At 38.0% G+C, this 22,719-nt stretch overlaps 2 protein-coding genes across 2 annotated transcripts in view; both read left to right on the plus strand.

Annotated features, from left to right (window-relative positions):
* The first annotated feature begins 1,638 nt into the window (after positions 1 to 1,638).
* On the plus strand, positions 1,639 to 10,887 carry LOC149068821 (uncharacterized). Its single transcript, XM_089251225.1, has 4 exons — positions 1,639 to 1,983; positions 2,939 to 3,084; positions 7,510 to 7,655; positions 10,628 to 10,887. Exons 1-4 carry the CDS (start codon positions 1,639 to 1,641, stop codon positions 10,885 to 10,887), a joined length of 897 nt encoding a protein of 298 aa, XP_089107351.1.
* Positions 10,888 to 18,445: 7,558 nt separating this feature from the next.
* Positions 18,446 to 22,719, plus strand: part of LOC149068822 (hemocyte protein-glutamine gamma-glutamyltransferase-like) — a 34,463-nt gene continuing 30,189 nt past the window's right edge. The window contains exon 1 of the mRNA XM_089250753.1: positions 18,446 to 18,800. The gene's annotated coding sequence lies outside the window, so the exon portion shown is untranslated. The remainder of the gene's footprint in view (positions 18,801 to 22,719) is intronic.

Consider the following 22,719-nt stretch of genomic DNA (forward strand, 5'->3'; position numbering starts at 1 on the left):
GACATCCTATCTGGGTAAGGGAAGGTAAGACACACACACAAAGAAGCATTTTTTGTATAGCAATGTGGAGGTCGGAAATGAAAAGTGTTGGCGGAAAAACACGAAATGCTAAGGAAATGAAAAAAAAAAAAAACTTTTTATGTACAACATTTTGTGAAAGTCTTGCTGATAAATGATAAATGCCGAAACGTTCGACCATTAAGGCCTGCAACGATGTTAGTGGTGGCACATTTGAGCACTTACTGTAATTATTAATGTAAATAAAAAGCTTTTCTCATTTCCTCAGCATTTCGTGTCTTTCCGCCAACACTTTTCATTTCTGACCCCACATTGCCTCATACAAAAAATGTGTTTCTTTATGTGTATCTTACCTTCCTTTGAAGTTTGGCTCATGAGTTCAGGGACACCCTGTATAGCCATGTATCACCCAATGCAATTCAATTCGCCGACAATAGCCCCGGCGAATCGTCTAAGGACAATTTACTGCCGAATCGCCATGTATCACCCATTGGTGATCATAGGCGGAGATAGATTTGGAAGACTGGGGGGGCACGATGATGATGATGATGTCAATTCATATATACATTAGATCAGTCGACTCCACCTTTGACGCTGGGGGGGGGGGAAGCAATGGCCCCCCCCCCGTATCACCGCCCATGTTGGCGATTACAAAAAAAGGAATCAGCGCCTACAGTACCGTCTTACATCATGTCGCACCGATGGGCCCAGCACATCGAACTTTGGCCAGGGATCTCCGGCAATTCTCGAATTGGCCGGCCAAAGTTCGAATCATTTCTGAAAATCGGACTTTGGCCAAAACTCCCGGCCGTTACCTGATTGGGCCCACGTGTTAAGATGACCGTGTCCCAAAGTTTTACGGCATTCTGGCAGAACAGTTAAACAGTTACGGTTGTAGACAGCTCAGAAGAAAGGCATTTCGACAACACAGACGCCATTGCAAATTGACGAATGCAGGCAGCGGTCGGGAGAAAAGGCACCAATTTTCTATAAAAGTAAAAGCGGATTCGCGTGGAAATTTTTTTTTATAGAATCGATGTTCTTCATGTACGTAAATCAAATTACATAAATGATGATTATTCAGCCCAGTTGGTTCAAACATTAAGGTTGAAAACACCCCCTCCCCCCTTCCCAACAAACGGCTAATTTTGAGGCAAGCAGTTATTACACCGAGTGGCAAAAACACCAAAACTTGAAAATCACATGGGCTGTACTTATTTATTCCTAGAGCAGTGTCATCAATTACGTAGTCATGACATTACATAAACCTGTAAATCCCATTAAACCATATCTAATAAATGCATGAACATTAAAGGAAGTAATTACTGTCAGCTTTCTCTAAGGTTCGTGCAAAGAAACGTCCAAACGCGCTGGGAAACCGTGTAATTTAACCACCGATCGATAACGTTAAATTACAGTGTCGGCAGTCGGTGTTTTTTACAGCGTCGTAATTAGTGTACATTATTACATTACTGAAATTGGAAAAATGTCAGATTTGTTGGAGGTTTCTCAGGAAACAGTAGAGAATAGTTTCAAGAAATGGAGATGGGGTCCGTATTTCATTCGTACACGCACGTGGGATCAAATCATTTATTTGTTGGAACGCCCTGGAGCGGCAGTATGGCAAGATCCGTTGTCGAGTCTCGGTTCTTTTTGGCGGTCCTGTTGAAGACCCTCGCCGTCGCGATTTGTGCGTCCAATAAGAACGAGCAGCTCTATCGGCTGGTGGATTTGGACATAGCCTGCGAACCTAAGGCTAAAATATCGGCCATAGATGCCTATTCACTTTCAACGTGTGCCTCGGCCTGCAAGCTCGATTCCCATTGCGGTCTCTTCGCGGTAAATTATTCGAAGAACTCCTCGGACCTACAGAGACCGAAAGGACGCGGCAAGATCGGCTGCGAATTGTGCAGGAGCGGGAATGTGACGTCGACTGCTGACAGGAAAGGATGGTCCGTGTACATGGTAAGCGATGTTTACATGGGTTAACGCTGAGATTTTTGTGGTTTATAGCAAATCAAATGCGTCAAATAGCAAATCAAAATCTATATGTGTTCTTTTTCGCTGTTGAATGTATATAATAGAAAGACGCATTATGTGTGAGAGAAAAGTCATTAACAGATAGATGCCCAAAAAACGGGTAGATATCTGGGAGTGTTGTGGATAATTAAAAAACACTCGCAGTATTTGTGGCCTTGGGGGCTGAGAAGATGAATAGTTCAGAAGTCATACATAAAGCTCAAGCCGAAGACCCACAGTTCTGAAACATTTCCGTCGCCCTCTGGCGGTATCTATGCATAGATCTCATTTATGCAAGGTGGCCCAGAACTCTAATGCCAAGGGGGCGCCAAAGAGAGGGAGTGAGAGTATACGTCAAGACAAGCAATTTCTGCGATTTAACCTTAAGTCACAAATGAATACTTTGTTTAGCGCATTTTTACATGTGATCTCAGTCCCGAGTTCATTTGTTGTACTGACAACCATTCAATGTTTTTCGGTAGAGTTCTGGGATACCTGTTTATACAGTGAATCCCACCTTACCCTATCTATTCTTTAGTTTACCACAGGTTCCATTGGTTGCACAGGTATAAGATCCATATCCGACTGTAAGGTTCATTTGGCGTAAAATCCATTTGACACCGCCTCGTGGCTCTACCCCAGACGATTCCTACTATTTTTTTTTGTTTTTTTTTGTTTTGCACATTGAAATTCACTGTAAAGGAGCCGATAAACTAAGATCTGGGGCCCCCACAAAAGATCCTCCAAGTCTAGGGGCCTTGCTGGAGGATGTGGGGGTGGCGGAACCATGCATAGCCTCTACCCATCCTTTCACGTGACCAAGCTATAGTCGAGTATTGAATTCTTTGACATTATCGGGACTTGGTCCGGCACGATTTCTGATTATGTTCATGGATTTCAGAAATGGCAGCGCGAGATCAAATTCCACATCATCAGGACGGACGACCAGGCTTCGCAACCGAACCTTCCTCCTATAGAGCCGTGGAACGTCGACTGCAACCATCCAGACATCACCAACCATAGGAATGGCATGATTATCGGCATATGGTAAGTGAGACCGTTGATCTTTTTTAGTGATGAATCAGCTTATATGCAGGATGAACGTGACATGTTCTGCCTAACGAAAGGGGAGGGATAGACGAACCTAAGTGAAACACCCTACCAACAGAGGCCCCGACGTGAAGAAAACATTGGGAGGGCTGAAAGATGTTGGTCGTCCCGTATATACGGGACTTTAGCACGTACGCAGATGAGGGATGGTGCATTACATTGTTTTTTCAGAAATTATTGTAGGGGCTCAGCCCCCTTAAAAAATTTATTGTCGGGGAGGGACTCAAATGGCCTCAGCCCCTAGGTTCCGGCGCCTATGCCTACCAACCTTGTCTTATCTCCAACGGTTTTCGAGTTATGGGGGGGATAATCGATTATGGAAAATACATATTTTTTAGTTTTTATTTTAAAATGCGGGTCATTTAAGTGATCTGGGAATTTACCACATGTCGCTTAAGTAATCTGGAACGGTGCCGCGGGTCACTTGAGCCATCTGCGATATAACACGGGCCGTTAAAGTCATGTGGAACTGCACCGTGGGTCACTTAAAAGTATCTGGAAATGTGCCGCATAGTTGATTTTTTTTACAAAATTAGGTTTGAAGGGTCCCATTTGTCCCGCGGGCCACGGGTCGAGAACATATTAGAAAATCATCAAATCGCGGTGGATATATAACTCTGGTATTTAACCATTCTGTCTCGGCCTTGACCGTTTTGTTAATTATTACGAGAGAAAATACATTTCTTCTTGCAAAAAAAAGAGAATAATAAGAAACCATAGGAAAAAATAAAAACGCAATTATATTGTGGCAAGGCCTGTAATTTTGTACTGTTGGTATCACGCCCGTCCGTTATTATTGCTCGCATCCTTGATAACATTAGCGGATAAAATAATGATTATGATGTTTGGCCTTGACTTTTAGCCATCATGGCACCTTTTGGAGGTACATTTGATAAGTATGAGACTGATATTTTCGGTTTATTTGAGATGAAAGTGAATTTCGATTTCGTTCATCTCGTGTTGATGATGACACGAGTTGGAAAAGACGTGATGAGAAACTTTATGTACATGATTGTGAGTTTTGTGGGAAAATATAGATATGTAATATTTTATACTGAAAAATCATTAAAAAGGTCAAATTTAACAAAAAGAAAGTGGTTTCGAAAACCGGAATGAAAAAATAAAAAATTTAAATGTAAAAATACATTAAAAATAATGTAATGAAATTGATGAAAAATTAGAAAAAAAAGTGAAGAAATTAGATTGTTTTTTAAAAAAAAAGAGAAAATGAAAAAAACGTTAAAATGTTAAAAATATAAAAAAAAATTAAATCTGAAAAATATCAATAAAAAGAATTTAAAAATATTGAAATAAAAATTTTGAGACGAATGAAATGAAAAAAAATTGAAAAAAAATTTTTTTTTTAAAGAAAAAAGGGAAAATAACAATATCAAAAACAAGCTGGAATTTATTAATCAAAATAACAAATAAATAAATAAAATATTCGTAACTAAAACATTTACGCAAATAAAATATTATTAAATAATAAAATAATGAAATATGCGTAAATACTCGTAAACAAAATAAATTAAATTTTTTCCCTAAATAAAGTAAATAAAAAAGAAAATAAGTAGATGAAATAAATAAAAAATAAGTGAATTAAATAGATAAGAATTGATTTTTTATGCAAAAAGAATGGCAATTTTTTTTTCAAATTGAAAAATTTTTATTATAAAAAAAGTAAAGTGGTGTTAAATTTAAAATTTAAAAAAGAAAAAGAAGAGAAATAACAGAAATACAGTCAAACCTCGTTAGTGCGTCACCTGGTTAACACGTCACTCCGCTTACCAGGTCGATTTTTTTAGAAGTCCCAATTGTCCTGAGGCAGGAACTAGCACAGCTGTGGCTTACTCCGTTTAACGAGTCACTCCGCTTACTAAATCATATTTTTGCTCTCCCGAGAGTGACTCATTAACGAGGTTTGACTGTATATATTTAAAAAAAAATTAAAAACCGAAAGGAATTGGTTAATTACGGGAAAGGCAGAAATTAAAAAATTAAAATGGTTAAAAGTTGAAAAATTAAAAATAGAACTTTTTTACGATAACAGAAAAAAAAACCAACCGGAATTTTTAAACTACAGTGAAACCTCGCTACAACGATACTCGATATAACGACAAATCCCTTTGCAACGATATTTTTTCAAATCTTGTTTGAAATTGAATTTAGTCTAATGCTAAACTCCACTCGATAAAATGATATCCTTAAGTACGATAAATCCCTCTATAACGATATGTTTTAGGAGATTTTTGAAACCGCTATAAAAGAAAACGGTATTTTTTTATATTTTGCCCAAAATCGTTTTTTTTTTTAAGTTTATTTAACACGACGAAATAGTACATAATAATCTTCGTACGTAATAATAACTAAACATCGACATTTTGCACTAAAGGATCACCGAAAGCTAAAGGAAGTTATTGGCGTCGCTGCTTTCTGTGTAAGACACGAAAGTGCGATGCGGTCCAAGTTTATTAATTTTCATTACAGTCGAATCCCGTTATAACGAACGTCAAGAGACCGGAGGAATCACTTCGTTATATCGAAATTTCGTTATAAAGGAATTCCAGGGTTACCTAGCATTGTTCCTATATAAACTTATTTGGGGGATTAGAAAAAGTGTTCGTTAAAACGAGATTTTCGCTATAATGGTATTCGTTAAAACGGGATTCGACTGTAATGAACTTATCAATTACAACTTTTTACGACGAATAAACTATAAAAGTGCATGTTATGGTGGTATTGACAATGCTGATTCAGAAATGATGACAACGACAGCATGCGTTTTAATACACGTGAAGATAATGTTGCCTCTCCATATAACGATATTTTTTCTTGTTCTGCCGAATATCGTTCTATCGAGGTTTCACTGCATATATGTTACTTACAGAACCCGAGATTAGCCATTTCGTAATGTGACCGGCCACTTCGCGAATTGGCCAATCTCGTTAAAATATTGTGCCGGCCAATATCCGAATTTCGGATATTAGCCGACCAGTTTGGGAAATGGCTACTGCTACAGTCGAAACCCGTTATAACGAACGCCAAGAGATTGGAAGAATCACTTGGTTATAACGAATTTCCAGGTTACCTAGCATTGTTCCTATGTAAACTTATTTGGAGGATTAGAAAAGTGTTCGTTAAAACGAGATTTTCGCTATAACGGTATTCGTCTGTACTACTAAATCACACATGCAACTCGTCCATATTCCTTTGCGGAACCAATAACAAATTGGTACATGCGTGTACGTGTAATAAAACCTGACGTGAAGTTTGTTTCTGTGTAAATGCTTGTTGTGTGTAGTGCTGCCATCTGCCACCAGCTTTTCTAACTATGAGTGAAGTTTAATGATTGAATAATTTATCGTTGTAGGCCTGTTGCTCTCTGTGGCGAGACATTTTAATGGGGAGAGTGGCTCGCATTTGCGCCTCGAAGTTGGGAACCACAGGAAACCAACTTCAGCCGACCACCACTGTGGAGACGGTGGGGTGCGAACCTGGATCCTCGCGATGCGAGTCCGTCACTATGACCATTCACTTGACCACCACAGCGGCTTTGGGAAATGGTTGGTGATACTCGGCCAAAGTCCGATGATTATTCGGAATCATCACCAAGTTGGAGTATTTTTTCATGATAATTATGTCAGCGTAAGTTATGGCAACTCATTAAACCGAAGTCACGATGCGTTAATAATTTTTTTTCCAAAATGTGGCAGTAAAATCCAAATGTATATTTAATAATTTTTATATAGTGTTTTTTTTCTCTCGTCACATGGAGCTAATCCAATGACGAGATAAATAGTATAGCAGCTGCTTTATCCATTGCAGCTGCTATACAGTCAGATCCCGTTTTAACGAATACCGTTATAGCGAAAATCTCGTTTTAACGAACACTTTTTCTAATCCCCCAAATAAGTTTATATAGGAACAATGCTAGGTAACCCTGGAATTCCTTTATAACGAAATTTCGTTAAAACGAAGTGATTTTTCCTGGTCTCTTGGAGTTCGTTATCACGCGATTAGACTGTATATAGACATGTATCACACATCGGCGATTAAGAAAATGGATTTGGCTCCTACCGTGCTGTCGTACATCAGCACATCGAGCTCTGGCCAGGGATCTCCAGCCACTTCGCGAAATGGCCGGCTAAACTCCAAATCATTTCTGCAATTCGGACTTTGGTCAAAACTCTTGGCCAATTCACGACGGAGTCAGCCACTTCACAAATTAGCAGTAACATTCGGGCTTTGGCAGTAACATACAATTGAAAAACTAATTAATCGTGATTATTCTTAAATCGTCACCGCAGCAGATTTTAAATAATACAATACAATACTTGACTAATTATGTATCGGTAATCGCAGGGACGACAAAGACGGATTCAAAGACCTGGACAAAGTGAAATGTTTTCTTTGGGGCGACCATGACTTGTTCAGTGATAAACCATCCAGGCTACTGCACATCCATCTCGAAGACTACAGGCAGTGCCCCAGGAACTACATCCTCACCGGTGAGTATATAACGTAGCATGATGGCAATACTGACCGTATTTCATTGAGACCTGAAAACGGGACATCAGTCTAACTATCCTCTTAACGGCAGAGGTTCTTAACCTTTCCCAACCGCGACATAAAATCAACAAGAACAAGATCAGCTTCGCGACCCACGGGATTTTGTTTTTCGAAATTAGTGAAATCGGTAACGCAATAAGTGTATTTATAACAGGACTGTACGTGGATTTTTACGACCTATCTAGGAACCCACTGCGAATGAAGACTGGGTCGTGACTCATAGCTTAGGAATCCCTTGCTGTAAGTGAATTTGCACGACCCATCTCGGAATCCCCTGGGAATGAAGTTTGGGTCGTGATCCATAGCTCAAGAATCCCTGCTTGTTAGTGGATTTGTATGACCCATCTCGGGAAAAAAAACGCCCTGGCCGTAAATATACGACCTATCTCTGGAGCCCACCACTAATGAAGTTTAGGTCGTGATCCATAGCTCTCAAGAATCGATGGATGCAAGTAGATCGGTACGACCGTTCTCAGAAACCTGCGAATCAAGTTTCGGTCGGGACCCATAGCTCAGGGTACCCGGCTGTTAATGGGTTTGGACCATTTGGATTCGGACAACGACCCATCTCGGAAGCCCTGCTACCCAAGTTTTGATCGCGACCCTTAGGTTAAGAACCCGTGCTTTACGGTATTATTTGTCACCGAACAGCATTAAATCAAAATCAACCAAGTTAAGCCAAACCGAACCCCAATCCAGCTGATTGCTGCTGGGAAGTGTCGCGGAGTGTAAAGGGTCAGAAACAGCCAAGCTGAACCAAAAAACAAAATGGGATGTAGGACCACCCTATGGATGCCAACTATACAGTTCTAACTTATCCCATATTATTTTCTAGACGCGAAGGCCAATAGACTCTTACGGTTTTTTACATAGAAAAAATTGCTCGAAAAAGATTTTCGAAAGAATTCGTGTAATTTGCGAGACTTCTTGCCAAATTAGCTAATCTAGCGCTAAATGTAAAAGTAATGTAATCTAAACGTGAAGACCGTGCCTAGGATTCAAGGTTACTGTGTCTTTTCTGACCCACACCAGAGACACGCCAAATTAGTTGTTGATTAACAAGTGGAGTCACTCCCTTTGAAAATATGATGAAACCTCACATTTTTGGTAGAACGATTTAAATGAAACATTCCCTTCGAAAAGCTTAAATAATGAGTGAAAAAATGCAGAAAACAATTCACACAAGTAATATAATTCGAAGAGATTACGACCTGAAAGAAGGTCCATTACAGGGGAAATACCTTACTGTAGACATTATTTTGTACAATGAAGCTATTATCCTTTTTGAATTATTTAATTACAAACACCAGAACCTATCAGAAGAAGTATGTACAGTCGATCCCGTTTTAACGAATACCGTTATAGCGAAAATCTCGTTTTGACGAACATTTTTCTAATCCCCCAGATAAGTAAGTTTACGTAGGGACATTTTCAAATAACCTGGAATTCCTTTATAACGTAATTTCGTTATAAAGAAGTGATTTCTACGGTCTTTTTGGAGTTCGTTATAATCGGATTCGACTGTATTAGGCAATAAACTGAGAAACTATGTACAATGTAGAAAATTAAATTAATCCGAAATTTTTTTTTCATTGAATATTAATTTCCATTGATTCAGAAATTATTTTTTCATCAAATAAGAATTTTCATTAATTCAGAAATTATTTTTCCATCAAATAAGAATTTTCATTAATTTAGAAATTATTTTTTCATCAAATAAGAATTTTCATGAATTCTGAAGTTATTTTTTCATCAAATAAGAATTTTCATGAATTCTGAAGTTATTTTTTCATCAAATAAGAATTTTCATTAATTCAGAAATTATTTTTTCATCAAATAAGAATTTTCATGAATTCTGAAGTTATTTTCTCATCAAATAAGAATTTTCATTAATTCAGAAATTATTTTTTCATCAAATAAGAATTTTCATGAATTCTGAAGTTATTTTTTCATCAAATAAGAATCTTCATGAATTCTGAAGTTATTTTCTCATCAAATAAGAATTTTCATTAATTCAGAAATTATTTTTTCATCAAATAAGAATTTTCATTAATTCAGAAATTATTTTCTCATCAAATAAGAATTTTCATTAATTCAGAAATTATTTTTTCATCAAATAAGAATTTTCATGAATTCTGAAGTTATTTTTTCATCAAATAAGAATCTTCATGAATTCTGAAATTATTTTCTCATCAAATAAGAATTTTCATTAATTCAGAAATTATTTTTTCATCAAATAAGAATTTTCATTAATTCAGAAATTATTTTTTCATCAAATAAGAATTTTCATTAATTCAGAAATTATTTTTTCATCAAATAAGAATTTTCATTAATTCAGAAATTATTTTTGATAATGAAATTGAATTTTTCGCATGGAAATTCCTACTCAATAGGAAAAATAATTTCAGAGTGAATGAAAATTCCTATTTGATGAAAAAATAATTTCAAAATTAAATAGGAATTATCATTAATTCAAAAAAAAATTTTTTCATCAAACATGAATTTTTATGTGAATCTAAGATAATGAAAAATTCGGTCCTTCTTGAGGCCCGAATCGGCCAATCCGGTCACGTACCGGGGCCTCAAGTATGTAGAGGGCCTTAGCTATATGATCTAGTCAGTGCCGTAACTATCCATTCCTGTGCCCTATGCAAGAATTTGTATCAAGTCCCCTTTTCTGGGGCCCCTTCCAAGTGGGGCCTGCGTGGGTGCACCTGTTGCATCTGCCTAGTTACGGCAATGAATCTAGTACCAATTTTCGATAGTAAGAATGAAATCAATAGGTAGATACTTCGAGCCCAGTAAGTTGCCCCTTAACATTATTCGGCCCGCTGGAGCCCCATGATGCTGCGAAAAAAAAAGAGCCTTTATCAATATATTGTCATCTTGTTTTTTCTCTCATTCCATGAAGCGATAACGGCCAGCAACTCGGAATTCCGCAACGTGGACAAAGGTAAGTGTACGCCACTGCTGCCGAGGTACGAGATCGACTACGAGCGTTGCGTGACGGTGTCCTCGGACGGACAGGACGGTGGTTCGTCGGACGAATGGCGTCCGTGGAACGTTCAGTGTCCGACACTCGGGCCGCACGTCGCCGTCTCTCTACACCGGAGGAGGAGGATAAACACTGGCCTGAAGTGTTGCGTCCTCGTGGGACTGAGTCCCGACTGAGCAATCACTGTATTATGTGTACGGTACTATTACAACGCAAATAAAATAAAATGTAATCAGCTCGGAGGTGTATGGATTCTATTTTGAAGTGAAATTTTTTTTAGATAGATTCAGGTCCGTCATTTGTCTCCCCCCCCCCCCCTCCCGGCTTTAAAAAATACACCATGAATGGTACATATGTATGTTATTTCCAAAGCGCGAAGTTGGCCACTTCACGAACTGGCCGGCTCAGTTTATCCGAAGTGCCCGAAATTCGGGCTTTCACCAGCCCCTTTATATGTCGATCCCTGTATATGTATCACTAAGATATCGATATTCAGATTCCTTTGATCGTTAGGGTTGCCATAGCTAAGCATAGTAATTGTGGTTAGCTATGGTAATTATAAATGGCCGTAATTATCACAAAAAAAGTACGCCAACGGGGTGATGACCCTGAATAGTAGGGTTTGACATATAGGGCCAACCACACCCGGTGAAAGCCCGAATTGCAGATATTTGCCGGTTCAACTGAGCCTTTCCAACTTCGAGGCGCAAATGCGAGCCGGTCTCCCCATTAAAAAGTCTCGCCGCAGAGAGCAACAGACCTACACAACGATAAATTATTCAATCATTACACTTCACTCATAGTTAGAAAAACCGGTGGCAGATGGCAGCAAGCATTACACAGAAACAAACTTCACGTCAGGTTTCACTACGCGAACACGCACATTCCCGCGTGTACCAATTCGTTAGAAGTTCCGCAGAGGAATATGGACGAGGTGCATGTGTGGTTTAGTTGTAGTAGTTCAACTGGACTGGCCAGTTCGTGAAGTTGACAACTTAGGGCTTTAGCAGTAACAAATACATGTATGTATTGAGTATATGGTCTTTGCCGTCCCCTCCCCCGGAAAAAGTTGAAATGACGCGGGAATAGGCCAGGGGAGGGAATTTTTGTGAGGGAAAGGAAATTAACCACAAAAAGTGAAACGCAGAATTACTGATTATGTGATGAAGTTCCGAGAAACGGATGGGTTGTGGTGGTGCGGGTATTAATAAAAATTCGACCATGAAAGAAAATAAAGTTGGGGGAGGAGTTGGTTTGAATGATTTGTGTCGGACAAAGACAGTTCTTTACCTTTCCCTACCGTGACGCCGCACCACCTGGTCAGAACCCCCGAGAGTTAATCGACCAATAGTTGATCGCAGTTAAAAATTTTAGTTGAGTTGCTCTACTCCTAAGTATTTCCCGTTTAAGAAGAGTTATGGCGGATGGATTCTAATGTCATTTTAAGCAACTTTTCATTTTCAAGGACAGACATGTTTCAAACATGAATTTCCGGGATCGACTATATATACATAAAAAAAAAAATTCCGATAATTATTCTCTTATATTTAATTTTTGACGAACAATCGAATGCTTTTCCGTCAATAGCGTCCATATATTCGACGATGATTTAAGAGTTCAGAGTTTCGTTCGGTTTTCTTCCAAAAAAAAAAAAGAGTCGATGAGGTTTTTCACAAACACACACAACAGAATAATAATATCCTGTTCCCTCAACAAGTCAATTTATTCGACGGGGAAGAAACGAATAAAAATCGAAGTTATCGTCGTGAAAGGTCATCGGCCATCTTGAATAAGGTTGTCAAGGTTGAGATCTTTGTTCGATGAAGGAAGGAAGAGACTGACGTTTTCGATGTTTGTGAAAAGGATTTTCTTATTGATGATTTAACGTAGAAATTCACGCCTCTCTTCGGTGACCAATACGTTCTCTTTCCTGTCTTTCGAGCTCGTTGGACGACGAAATGCATAGAAATTGAATGGCACGAAAACCACATAGGAATTAAATGACGAACTTCCAGAAATTAAATGGCGTGGAAAAACTGCATAGGAATTAAATGACAATGACGAACTTCAACAAATTAAAGAACTTGAAGAGAAACTAAATGAAGAACTTAGAGAAAAATTAAATGAAGAACTTGGAGAAAAATTAAATGAAAAAGTTGGAGAAAAATTAAATGAAAAACTTGGAGAAAAATTAAATGAAGAACTTGGAGAAAAATTAAATGAAGAACTTGGAGAAAAATTAAATGAAAAACTTGGAGAAAAATTAAATGAAGAACTTGAAGAAAAATTAAGTGACGAACTTCAGATATTAAATGACGAGCTGCAAGCAATTAAATGAGAAGAATATGTGCATGAAAACTGCATATGATTTAACTGATATGATGACTGCATACAGAGTGGTTATAAATAAACTTACGCTACTCGGAGTATGTAGCGCCCATTCTGATAGAAGTATTTTGATGAAACTTGATAACAGTTATATAGGATACGTGGACCATGGGGAAAGAAGAAAGATTCAATAAAAAAAATAGTTCAATTTTCGACTATCAGGTGAAAAAGTGTCGCTTTTTATCGGTTATCTTTTTCCCATAGGTCCAAATAACGTATATGCCAAGTTTCAATGAAATACACCCACTACAAAAGGGTATTACGTAGGTCGGGGAGTAGTGTCAGTATAATTTAAGCTGGACGTATTTCATTGAAACCTGGTACACACGTTATTTGGACCATGGGAAAAGATAACTGCAATAAAAGCGTGCCACTTCTCCACCTAGTGGTAAAAATTGAACTATTTTGTTTTTATTGAATCTTTCTTTTCCTTCATGGTCCTTATATCTTATATATGTACCAAGTATCATCAAAACACCTTCATCACAATGGGCGCTACATACGTCTGAGTAGCGTCCGTCCTGTATAAGGAACCTTCTCTTATATGTCGTAAAAACGTTTGATTTTTGGAGAAAAAAATACTCTCTAGGAGTGAGTTTTCTCCAACCACAAAACTTACTTCATGAACTTTACGGGACACCCTGTACATTAGAAAAATATTCAAAATTTGTTTGGGTTCCGCGGGAACAACCACAACCTCATAACCATCAAGAATGAGAGATTTTACGTTAGAAACCTCTGCCCTAGATCTAAAAAAAAATAGGTTCTTGTTATGACTAATTTAAGCTAAATAGTTTTTTGCGTCTGTCTGCTCACAAAAATTCGACCACCCCATCGGTCCTTACATTTTTAACCACCATTTCTTACTCATTTCCCTCTCTTTAGTATTTCTTCTTCTAAAAACCATCGACGCTAATATTTCAAGAAGGCTATTCTCGGAAGTGAACACGCAACTCTCTCAACCAGACTTTTCCTGGGAAAAATAACAACCCGCAACGTTGATTTAAAATAAAAGAAATATATACGTTACTGCCAATTCGCGACGGGGCCGGTCGCTTCGCGAATTGTCCAAGAGTTTTGGCCGAAGTCCGAATTGCAGAAATGATTCGGACTTTGGGCGGTCATTTCGCGAAGTGGCCGGAGTTGCCTGGCCAAAGCTCGGTGTGCTGATGTAAGACGACCAGGTAGGAGCCAAATCCATTTTTTTTTTCATCTCCAACGTGTAAGGGGGCCGTTCAAGTATTACGTAAGCAAATTTTCAGCCATTTTTGACCCCCCCCCCCTTATCAGCAAAAGAAAGCAAAACTCTGACCCCCCCCCCTTGTCAGCAAAATTTCGTCATCAGCTCTGCCCCCTCTGAATCCTAACGCATATTGGTGGGATCAGAGACGTACACGGGGGGGGGGGGATAGAGGGCGCTCGTGCCCCCCTCTCCCACGATCACAAATTTATCTTTTTAATGCTAAAAAATATTTTTTTTAATTGAAATTTCGGAAGAAAATACCTGTATATGTTATTAAAATCAATTTCTGTTAATTTCAATGTTATTTGAAGGCTAGGAACTCAAAATTTATCTTTAATAAACTCAATGCGACCCACCCTCTAAGTCGTATAATGTTAAATCCCATAAAGGCCCTTGACCCGTGAACCAAATATGGCCCTGAGGGTTATCTGATGCGGCCTCTCTCCTCAAACCTAATTTCGTAAAAATGAACTAAGCGGCACACTTACAGATCGCTTGTGTCCCGTGGTACAATTCCAGAACATTTAAGTGGCCCGTGGCATATTTTCAGATCACTTAAATGACCCAGGACACAGTTCCAGAACACTTAAGCGATCCGTTACACATTTAAAGATCCCTTGAGTGACATGTGACGTAGTTTATGAGCACTTAAGTGGCCCCCAGTGCGGTTCTACATCACTCAAGTTACCCGCGGTACATTCTCAGATTATTTAAGTGATGCGTGGCACAGTTCCAGAGCACTTAAGCGGCCCGGACACACGGATCCGCGAAACATTGAGGGATCACCAAAGTGGCTCTGTAGGGCACTTATCAATAGGAGAGATGTTACTTCAATTACCCACAAACTATCGAAAGGTTTTTCTCGTTTTTGGCGCCCCCAATAAGATGCCATTAAAAATATTTCATATTTTCATAAAGGGTGGTTGATGACGTAAGCATTATCCAAACCCGCCCCCCCCCGTCATCAAAAGTCAGCAAATCGGAACCCCTTCCCCTTCCCCATCGATCATGACGTAATACTTGAACATGACAAATATGTGAGATGAATATTTATATTTAGTCTTATGTCATTATGACATAATTTATAAATTATGCAAATTATTTCTATCCCAGATTCTAGTAAAGGTTATGTTTTGGACCAAGCTCCCTTAAAAAAAACGGGACATTTTGTGGGAAAAAAAATTCGGGAAGGGCAAAATATACAGTCAAACCTCGTTAATGAGTCACTCTTGGGAGAGCAAAAATATGACTTGATAAGCGGAGTGACTCGTTAAACGGAGTAAGCCATAGCTGTACCAATTGCTGCATGAGGATAATTGGGACTTCCAAAAAGTGATCCGGTAAGCGGAGTGACGTGTTAACCGGGTGACGCACTAACGAGGTTTGACTGTATTACGGAAAAATACATGGATCATGTTAATGAGTAAGTCGGAGCGTCAGGCATGTAATAAATTCAATTATTTTCGCCCGTGTTTAACTCGGAGCCCTGTTGGACATGTATGAAGATCACACTGTAAATCAGTTAAAAAGCCCTTAGAAAGAATCTGGATTCTTATAATTATAAATACATCAATATGAGATAGTGAGATAATAATTCGCGGGATTCGTGAAGTTTCGATTCGGCCCGCGCGCGATGTCTGAAAGATTGAAGACCACTGCGTCTAAGAAAATCAGCCCTGACCGCAAATAATTGACGTTATATAGACAAGGTGTCGTTACAACCAAAGTCGTTAGAACCGAGTTTGACTGTAATGCACACAGTATACCATACAGTCTGGGAGCCGATTATCTCGATTCGTAAATTGTAGATCGCAATATTTTTGCACAATTTATCTCTTTTACTACAGCATTTCTCTACCTTTCTGAACCCAAGGACCAGTAGAATCTCTGAAACAATTTGACGGACCACTTGTGTCCCGTATTACGGGGCATTCCTTTAATTTTGATTGTTCCGATTTCTTTATACAATAAATATTGAATTTATAATAATTACTAAGGTCCACATGAATACACAGCATTTTCATGATATATATAAATTATATAGTATTATGATAATTATGATAATAAATATTCATCTCGCGTGTTTTTCAGAATCAATGGTTTTTTTCGCTATTTTTCAGCAGTTTTAATAACAACTGGTGATTGTGCCTTCTTCTGGCAAAGGTTTTGGATGACAGTTGGCGATTGTCCCGTATTTTATATCCTATTTAAGATAACAGCTCAGCGTATCTTTCTCAATAAAATATGGCCGTCTGATGATGTGAATATTTTGTTCCCTTGAAATACAGTTTTTATTCACTGCAATTTTTTTTTTTTTAGCAGTCCTTCATTTTCCTCCCACCCAGCAGCAATTAGCAAATTGCCTTTGAGGCAGTTAATTGCATTTTGTGATGAAATCCAGTGATACTCCGTATTTATCGCATCCCGTAGGATCGCAAATTCCCAACATTTTCCAAGATGATGTATGCTGAACCCAAGTATGAAGGTATAATTTTTATCTGAACTCATATGAAAAAAAAAAAACCTAACATTAATTACAAAAGGCTGAACAATTTTTCATTCAGTTAGAATTTCATTTTATTAGAATTATATTTATCAAATCTGGTTGCGGACCATGGGTTGAGAAACACTGCCCTATTATCAAGGAAACATTTTTAGTTTCTGGATATTATGCTGAGGTGACTCGGAAAGAAAAGTCATCTTGTAGGCGGACGAAGCTTATAGCGCTGAAGTAGAGGCTACTAATGCCTCTACTTCAGCGCCTCACGCCACAGTGCGTGAAATAAGGAAGGCAGGGTAGTGTCTCTCCAGTAGTGTAGATCAGTGTTTCTTAACCTTTTTTTGCCCGTGGCCCCCCTTTGAATCATATTTTTTTCTCGTGGCTCCCCTGTCTTACCCAGGGTTTTCGACCCCCATCTAGAAGCAAAATCCTTTATACGTATTGAATTTATTTTTTTCAGTGAATTTATACTGAACGAAAATTTTGCAAATAAGATTGGCCCCCAGCCCCACTGTGGCGTAGAATTTATTGAGCTCCCCGCTAGTCCAAGTTCTATTCAGGGCCATCTCAACATGATGGGTGCCTTAGGCAAAGTGATGCTATGGTAGTCCTATACTTAGCTGGAAATAAACAGCCTACATATTTCCTACTTATTTTCAAAATTTATTGTACTATACAAAATATCACAAGGTGGGGTCACTTATGGACATGAGACCCCTGGCATGACCCCTCACAAGAGTGGGACTGACAGAACTGAAGTCCGGGGGCCTGATATGGTTTTCATCGTTTTTTGTTTTTTCACTCTAGGATGTGAAAAAAAATCTAGGAGCTGTGAAAAATCTAGCCGAGGGCCTGCGAAAACCCCATCCTAAGGAACCTGATTCAAAATGTAGGCGATGAGTCCCGGGTGGGTCCATCCCCAAAGACGGCCCTGGTTTTATGGTTGATTATGTTGGATTCTGTAAGTGTATAGTCACTAATATAAAAACTTTATTTCTTCACACCTTCATTTTTCTTAGCTCTCTGCAGCAATCCAAACAACCTGTCATGGCCCTTTTCTCCATTTTATTCCATGGCCCCCGCTTGAAGTATCCCAATACCACTAGGGGCCATATGGCCCCCGGTTAAGGACCACTGGTGTAGATGGCGGCATGCTTGCCCAGTATGCAGGAGGACCTGGATTCGTGTCCCGGCGGAGACAAGATGACTTTTCCTTCCGAGTTCACCTCAGCATAATATCCAGAAACTAAAAATGTTTCCTTGATATCTTGGGCTGAGAAAAAAACCCATCATCTATCTCTCACTGCCCTATTATATATTCACAATTACAACCTCAAACTGCCGGAACAGTTCCTCGATCTCAATTTCGAAATCGAAAATACTATGGCGAGCATTTCTCGGGATGAAATCGACTCCAATGGACTTTTAAGAACGACTTTAAATCTCAGAAGCAATTATATCGAGAATGACATGATAAGAAACAGATGTAAGTGACGTCACGACCAAGTCTCCAGGATGCATCATAATTAGCATCAATATTATTATCGTTTCTTTTCCCCTCCTCATCACGTTTTTAATTCCCTCGCCCTTGTGTCTCCATCTCGTGTATTAATCTTTCTCCAAAGAAGAGAGTTTCTTCTTATATTATCCGAAAGGCAAAAGAAAACACGAAGAAAAGAAGTAAATAAGAGAAGAAAGTTATAAAACAGGTTCTTACGTAAAAAACAGAAGTGGAGATTGCGAAAGCGAAAAAACGGCAACCACCACATACAAAACTTGGCTACCCTCTTGGAAACATTTCTTATCGCACTCTTGTCACACTTGTCTCAGGCAAGAAGTAGTGAAAAAGACGTTTTCTCTTCTATTCGTAGACACCATTCCAGGTCCAAGTTGTCTTCTCTACTGGGAAAAAGAGTCTACCTATCTACCTTGGGAATACGGATAACTAACTAATACTGGTATATAGATTGTTTTTTCCCATATTATACTTGAAACAGTGATTATGAAGCCAAATATTAATGATTAATTTATTAATTTTTCTTTAAGGTGCTCGTAAATTTGCCGGAAAAGTTTATTCTTCAATTTTTAAAATACTATACAATTTTTTTTTTGCGTCTAGCTGCGGTCGAGTTTTTTGTTCTGCCTGCATTTTTAAATATTTTAATATAAATTACCGGCAGGGATTATGTATATGTTAATGTTTTCCATTAAAATGCTATTTCAGGGGAATAGGTGCACGATCTTAGCTTCAATGCTTTCCTATGGAGGAAATCCCCTGACTTTAAGGAAGATTTAAAAATTTTCTAGGCACTCAATTGTTTCCCCCCCCCCCACTTAAATATGGATTATGTATTTTCCTATAATGGATATTTTTATACGATTTAAGGAAAATTTTTAGGATTTTAATAATTGGTTATTTGTGAATTATTTTTTTTGGAATTCCAATTTCAACAACATTCACCTTTTTTTCAGAAATCACCAAATTTTATCCATACTCCAATGCCAGAAAAATTTCTTCTCATCATTTTAATGAGAAATCCTCCCGTTAAAGCATGTAACATATCAGTGCTGAGAAATACACAAAGTGTTGAAAGCATCACTCTTTGGAAAGCGAAAATTGCGCACCCATAATACAGCACTGAGTATTTTTTTTAAATACAGATGAAAATAAATACAAATACAACGCCATAACAAACAAAATGCCCAACGAGGTGGTTGAGAAAAAGATGCCCATAAAAATATGGATGTCATATATTTCAAAAATACAGCAACCCAATTAAAAATGCAATTAATAAAAATTATAAACAATATATACACGTGATAAAATATTGTACAATGCCCATAAAGAATACTTATGGTTGTCTTATTCTGAGAAGATGTTGTAAGAAAATTTTTAACTGAAACAATCATACACCAGCACAGCAATTTCATTAATTCGAGTGGATTTTTTTAATTATCTGAAATAGTTAATTAAGGGTAAAATTTACCGTTTGCCTTAATGTTAACTGTAAACAGATAAAAGCTTGCTCAGTAAAGGTGAATAGTTTTTATCTTGAATTTTACTTCGAATTCCGTCAATTTTGAGTAAAATTTCAACAGCTCTCAAAAATATGACACCAGCAAGGAATCAACTCTTTCCAGATAAAAAAGTGTTGTACTTGTGGAGTCGTATTTTATACTGAAAATGACACTAAAAGGTATGCTTTCTAAAACAACAGAAATGGGTATTATGGGTGTTTTTTTTTTTACCATATACAGTGTACGATAGCTTGATTGTTTTGACCACGTGTATGATCCTAGAAGCATACTTTCAAACGGGAAAATGTATCCAAATAACGTGTAGACCTCAGATACAACATTCACATTACAAGAGGGTTGTATAGTTATTAAAATAAAATTGGGTTTGAAATAAAATTTTGGGTTTTGAATTGGGTTTTTAGTCACCCTGTCCTAAAAACCCAATTCAAGAGCTGTTGTCTTGTCTCTCTCCTGAGACAAACAAACAAACAAAAAATTACATGTTAACTGCAATGTTCACTTAGATATTTGAATTCGCTGAAAGTGAGAGGGAAAAACAACATATATATGAAGCGTGAAATGAGCTTGTCCGTCAGTTTATGCGATTCTTTCCTTCATTTTTAGTGATTTTCTAATTCAAATATCTCAGCGAATATTGCACTTAAAAACATGGGTTTTGTTTTGTTGTGATCCGGACAGACAACAACTTTTTAATTGGGTGAGTAAATAAAGAAGTTAATTTTTTTTATTTTAATAAACTATGCAACACCTTGCAATATGAATGACATATCTGAGGTCTACACGTTATTTGGAAACTTTTGTCTACTTGGAAGTATGCTTCTGCGATTATCGGTTAACGAGTTACTCTAGGATAGAGAGACTTTCCTATGTACTCTGTCATGGCCCCCAGAAGGCGAGGGCTGACAGGGCTCTAGCCCTAGGGCCCGGGACGATTCTAATCATTTTTTGCTTTTTCATGATATAACTGAACTATAGAAGGGCCCGTGAGAAGTCTGACCGGGGCCCCCTCGAAAGATCTCAGCCCAGGGGCCCTACTCCTGGATTTGGGGGGGCCATGCACTCTGTATATGGTGATGTTTTCAACATTAAAAAATGCTCTTTTCTAAAAACAATGTATTTTTTGAGATACAATGTATATTTTGCACTGAGGTTTTACATGCTTTGAAGAGAAAATTTCTCATTTGAAATGATTTAAAGAAATTTTATGGTACAAAATATGGGTAAATTTTGGTTTAAATGTCGTTGAAGTTAAAATTCCAAAAAAATCAAAAAAAATCGACTGTCAAAATCTTAAAAGATCTCATTAAATTGAATGAAAATATTCACAAAATTTAAAAAAAAAAATCGAGTGCTTGAAAAATGAATAGAAAAATTCTAAATGTTACTTAAAGACAGGAGATTTTTCCCATTGGAAAGCATGGGAAGCGAAGATCGTGCATCCATCTTTATTCCATTGGAGTTCACTTGAAAATAATGAATTTTGAGACGGATAAACGTTTGAAATTTCATATAGTCTTTACATTAATTAATTAATCAATCAATTAATTATTTTTTAAAGGGCATTTTGACATACAATATAAACGCAAATCAATCAAAAAAATTTTTTTTTTTTTCTCTTTCTAATAGCTAGTTTTGGCTCAGGTTTGAAAAGGTTATTGCTATTTACTTCTACGATCACAGTGAAAGAAGACGGCCTAACCGTTCTTTTATACCCCCAGAACAAAAATCGCTGTTCTTCAAGAAATTGTTTACCAGTGTCTTAGGCCCAGTATTACACTATAAAAGTTTCATAAAATTTCATTTATAAAGCTTGAAAAATTCAATCAATAAGACTATCGGTTGCACCTTGTTGGTTAAATTATTCAAGTTTTATAAATGAACTATTATGAAACTTTTATAGTGTAATCCCGGCCTTAGGCATATTAGTGTTGTATCTAATTTATCGAGAAATTAATCGATATTTTTTTTTAAAACGATGATCTTACCTTTTTCCTCTAAGAGATAGCTTTTCACGTCGTCCCATTTTTACGAACTGAGATTCGCATAAAACAACTATACGTCGAATTATTTGACAAGCTCCTATATAAGTCGCTGACAGCCGCTGTGGTGGTCGAGTGGTTATAGTGACGGACTCGCGATGCGAGGATCCGGGTTCGAACCCCACAGTGGTGGTCGGCTGAAGTTGGTTATCTGTGGTTCCCAACTTCAAGGCGCGAATGCGAGCCGATCGCCCCGTTAAAAAGTCTCGCCACAGAGAGCAACGGTCCTACAACGATAAATCATTCAATCGTAACACTTCACTCATAGTTAGAAAAACTGGTGGCAGATGGCAGCACTACACATAACAAGCATTACAGAGAAACAAAAAAAAACTTCACGTCAGGTTTCACTACATGTACACGCATATTCCCGCATGTACCGGAATTGTATTATTAGCATAAGTGGAGGCAGACATTTGTCAGTCCCTGTTCACTATACAGTAGAGCAGAGATCTCCAACCTTTTTCTCCAGTCACGAGCACTGCCTGTACCCATCATCAAAAGAAGAGCACACCTTACAGAAAGTTTGACATAGGAAATGCATGAAAAACTAGGATGGTTTCAATTTTTGAATGCAATTTGTACAAGGTGTTCAATTGGAACGTTGATCCAAAAGTGCTCGCGAGCACGAAATCAGACGTAAGCATCGAGCACTCTGGGTGCATCGGACAGCAAACACAGTGGTGATCGCGAGTAACGGGCTGAAGATCCCTGCAGTATAGCTTCTCGATAACGGACACCTCGTTTATACGACGTTTGGCTTCGGTCGTAATTGGTTCGTATAATTATGTTACTGTGT

Source organism: Pholcus phalangioides, unplaced genomic scaffold (assembly GCF_987345545.1).
Source record: "Pholcus phalangioides strain wild (caught in Gottingen) unplaced genomic scaffold, Ppha-v1.0 ptg000024l_1, whole genome shotgun sequence".
Classification (NCBI taxonomy): domain Eukaryota; kingdom Metazoa; phylum Arthropoda; class Arachnida; order Araneae; family Pholcidae; genus Pholcus; species Pholcus phalangioides.

Bases quoted from the DNA above. Each gene is read 5' to 3' on its own strand.
- LOC149068821 (XM_089251225.1), top strand. From the start codon at position 1,639: ATGGCAAGATCCGTTGTCGAGTCTCGGTTCTTTTTGGCGGTCCTGTTG. The intron at 1,984-2,938 runs GTAAGCGATGTT...CATGGATTTCAG, and splicing joins AAGGATGGTCCGTGTACATG to AAATGGCAGCGCGAGATCAA. The intron at 3,085-7,509 runs GTAAGTGAGACC...CGGTAATCGCAG, and splicing joins GGCATGATTATCGGCATATG to GGACGACAAAGACGGATTCA.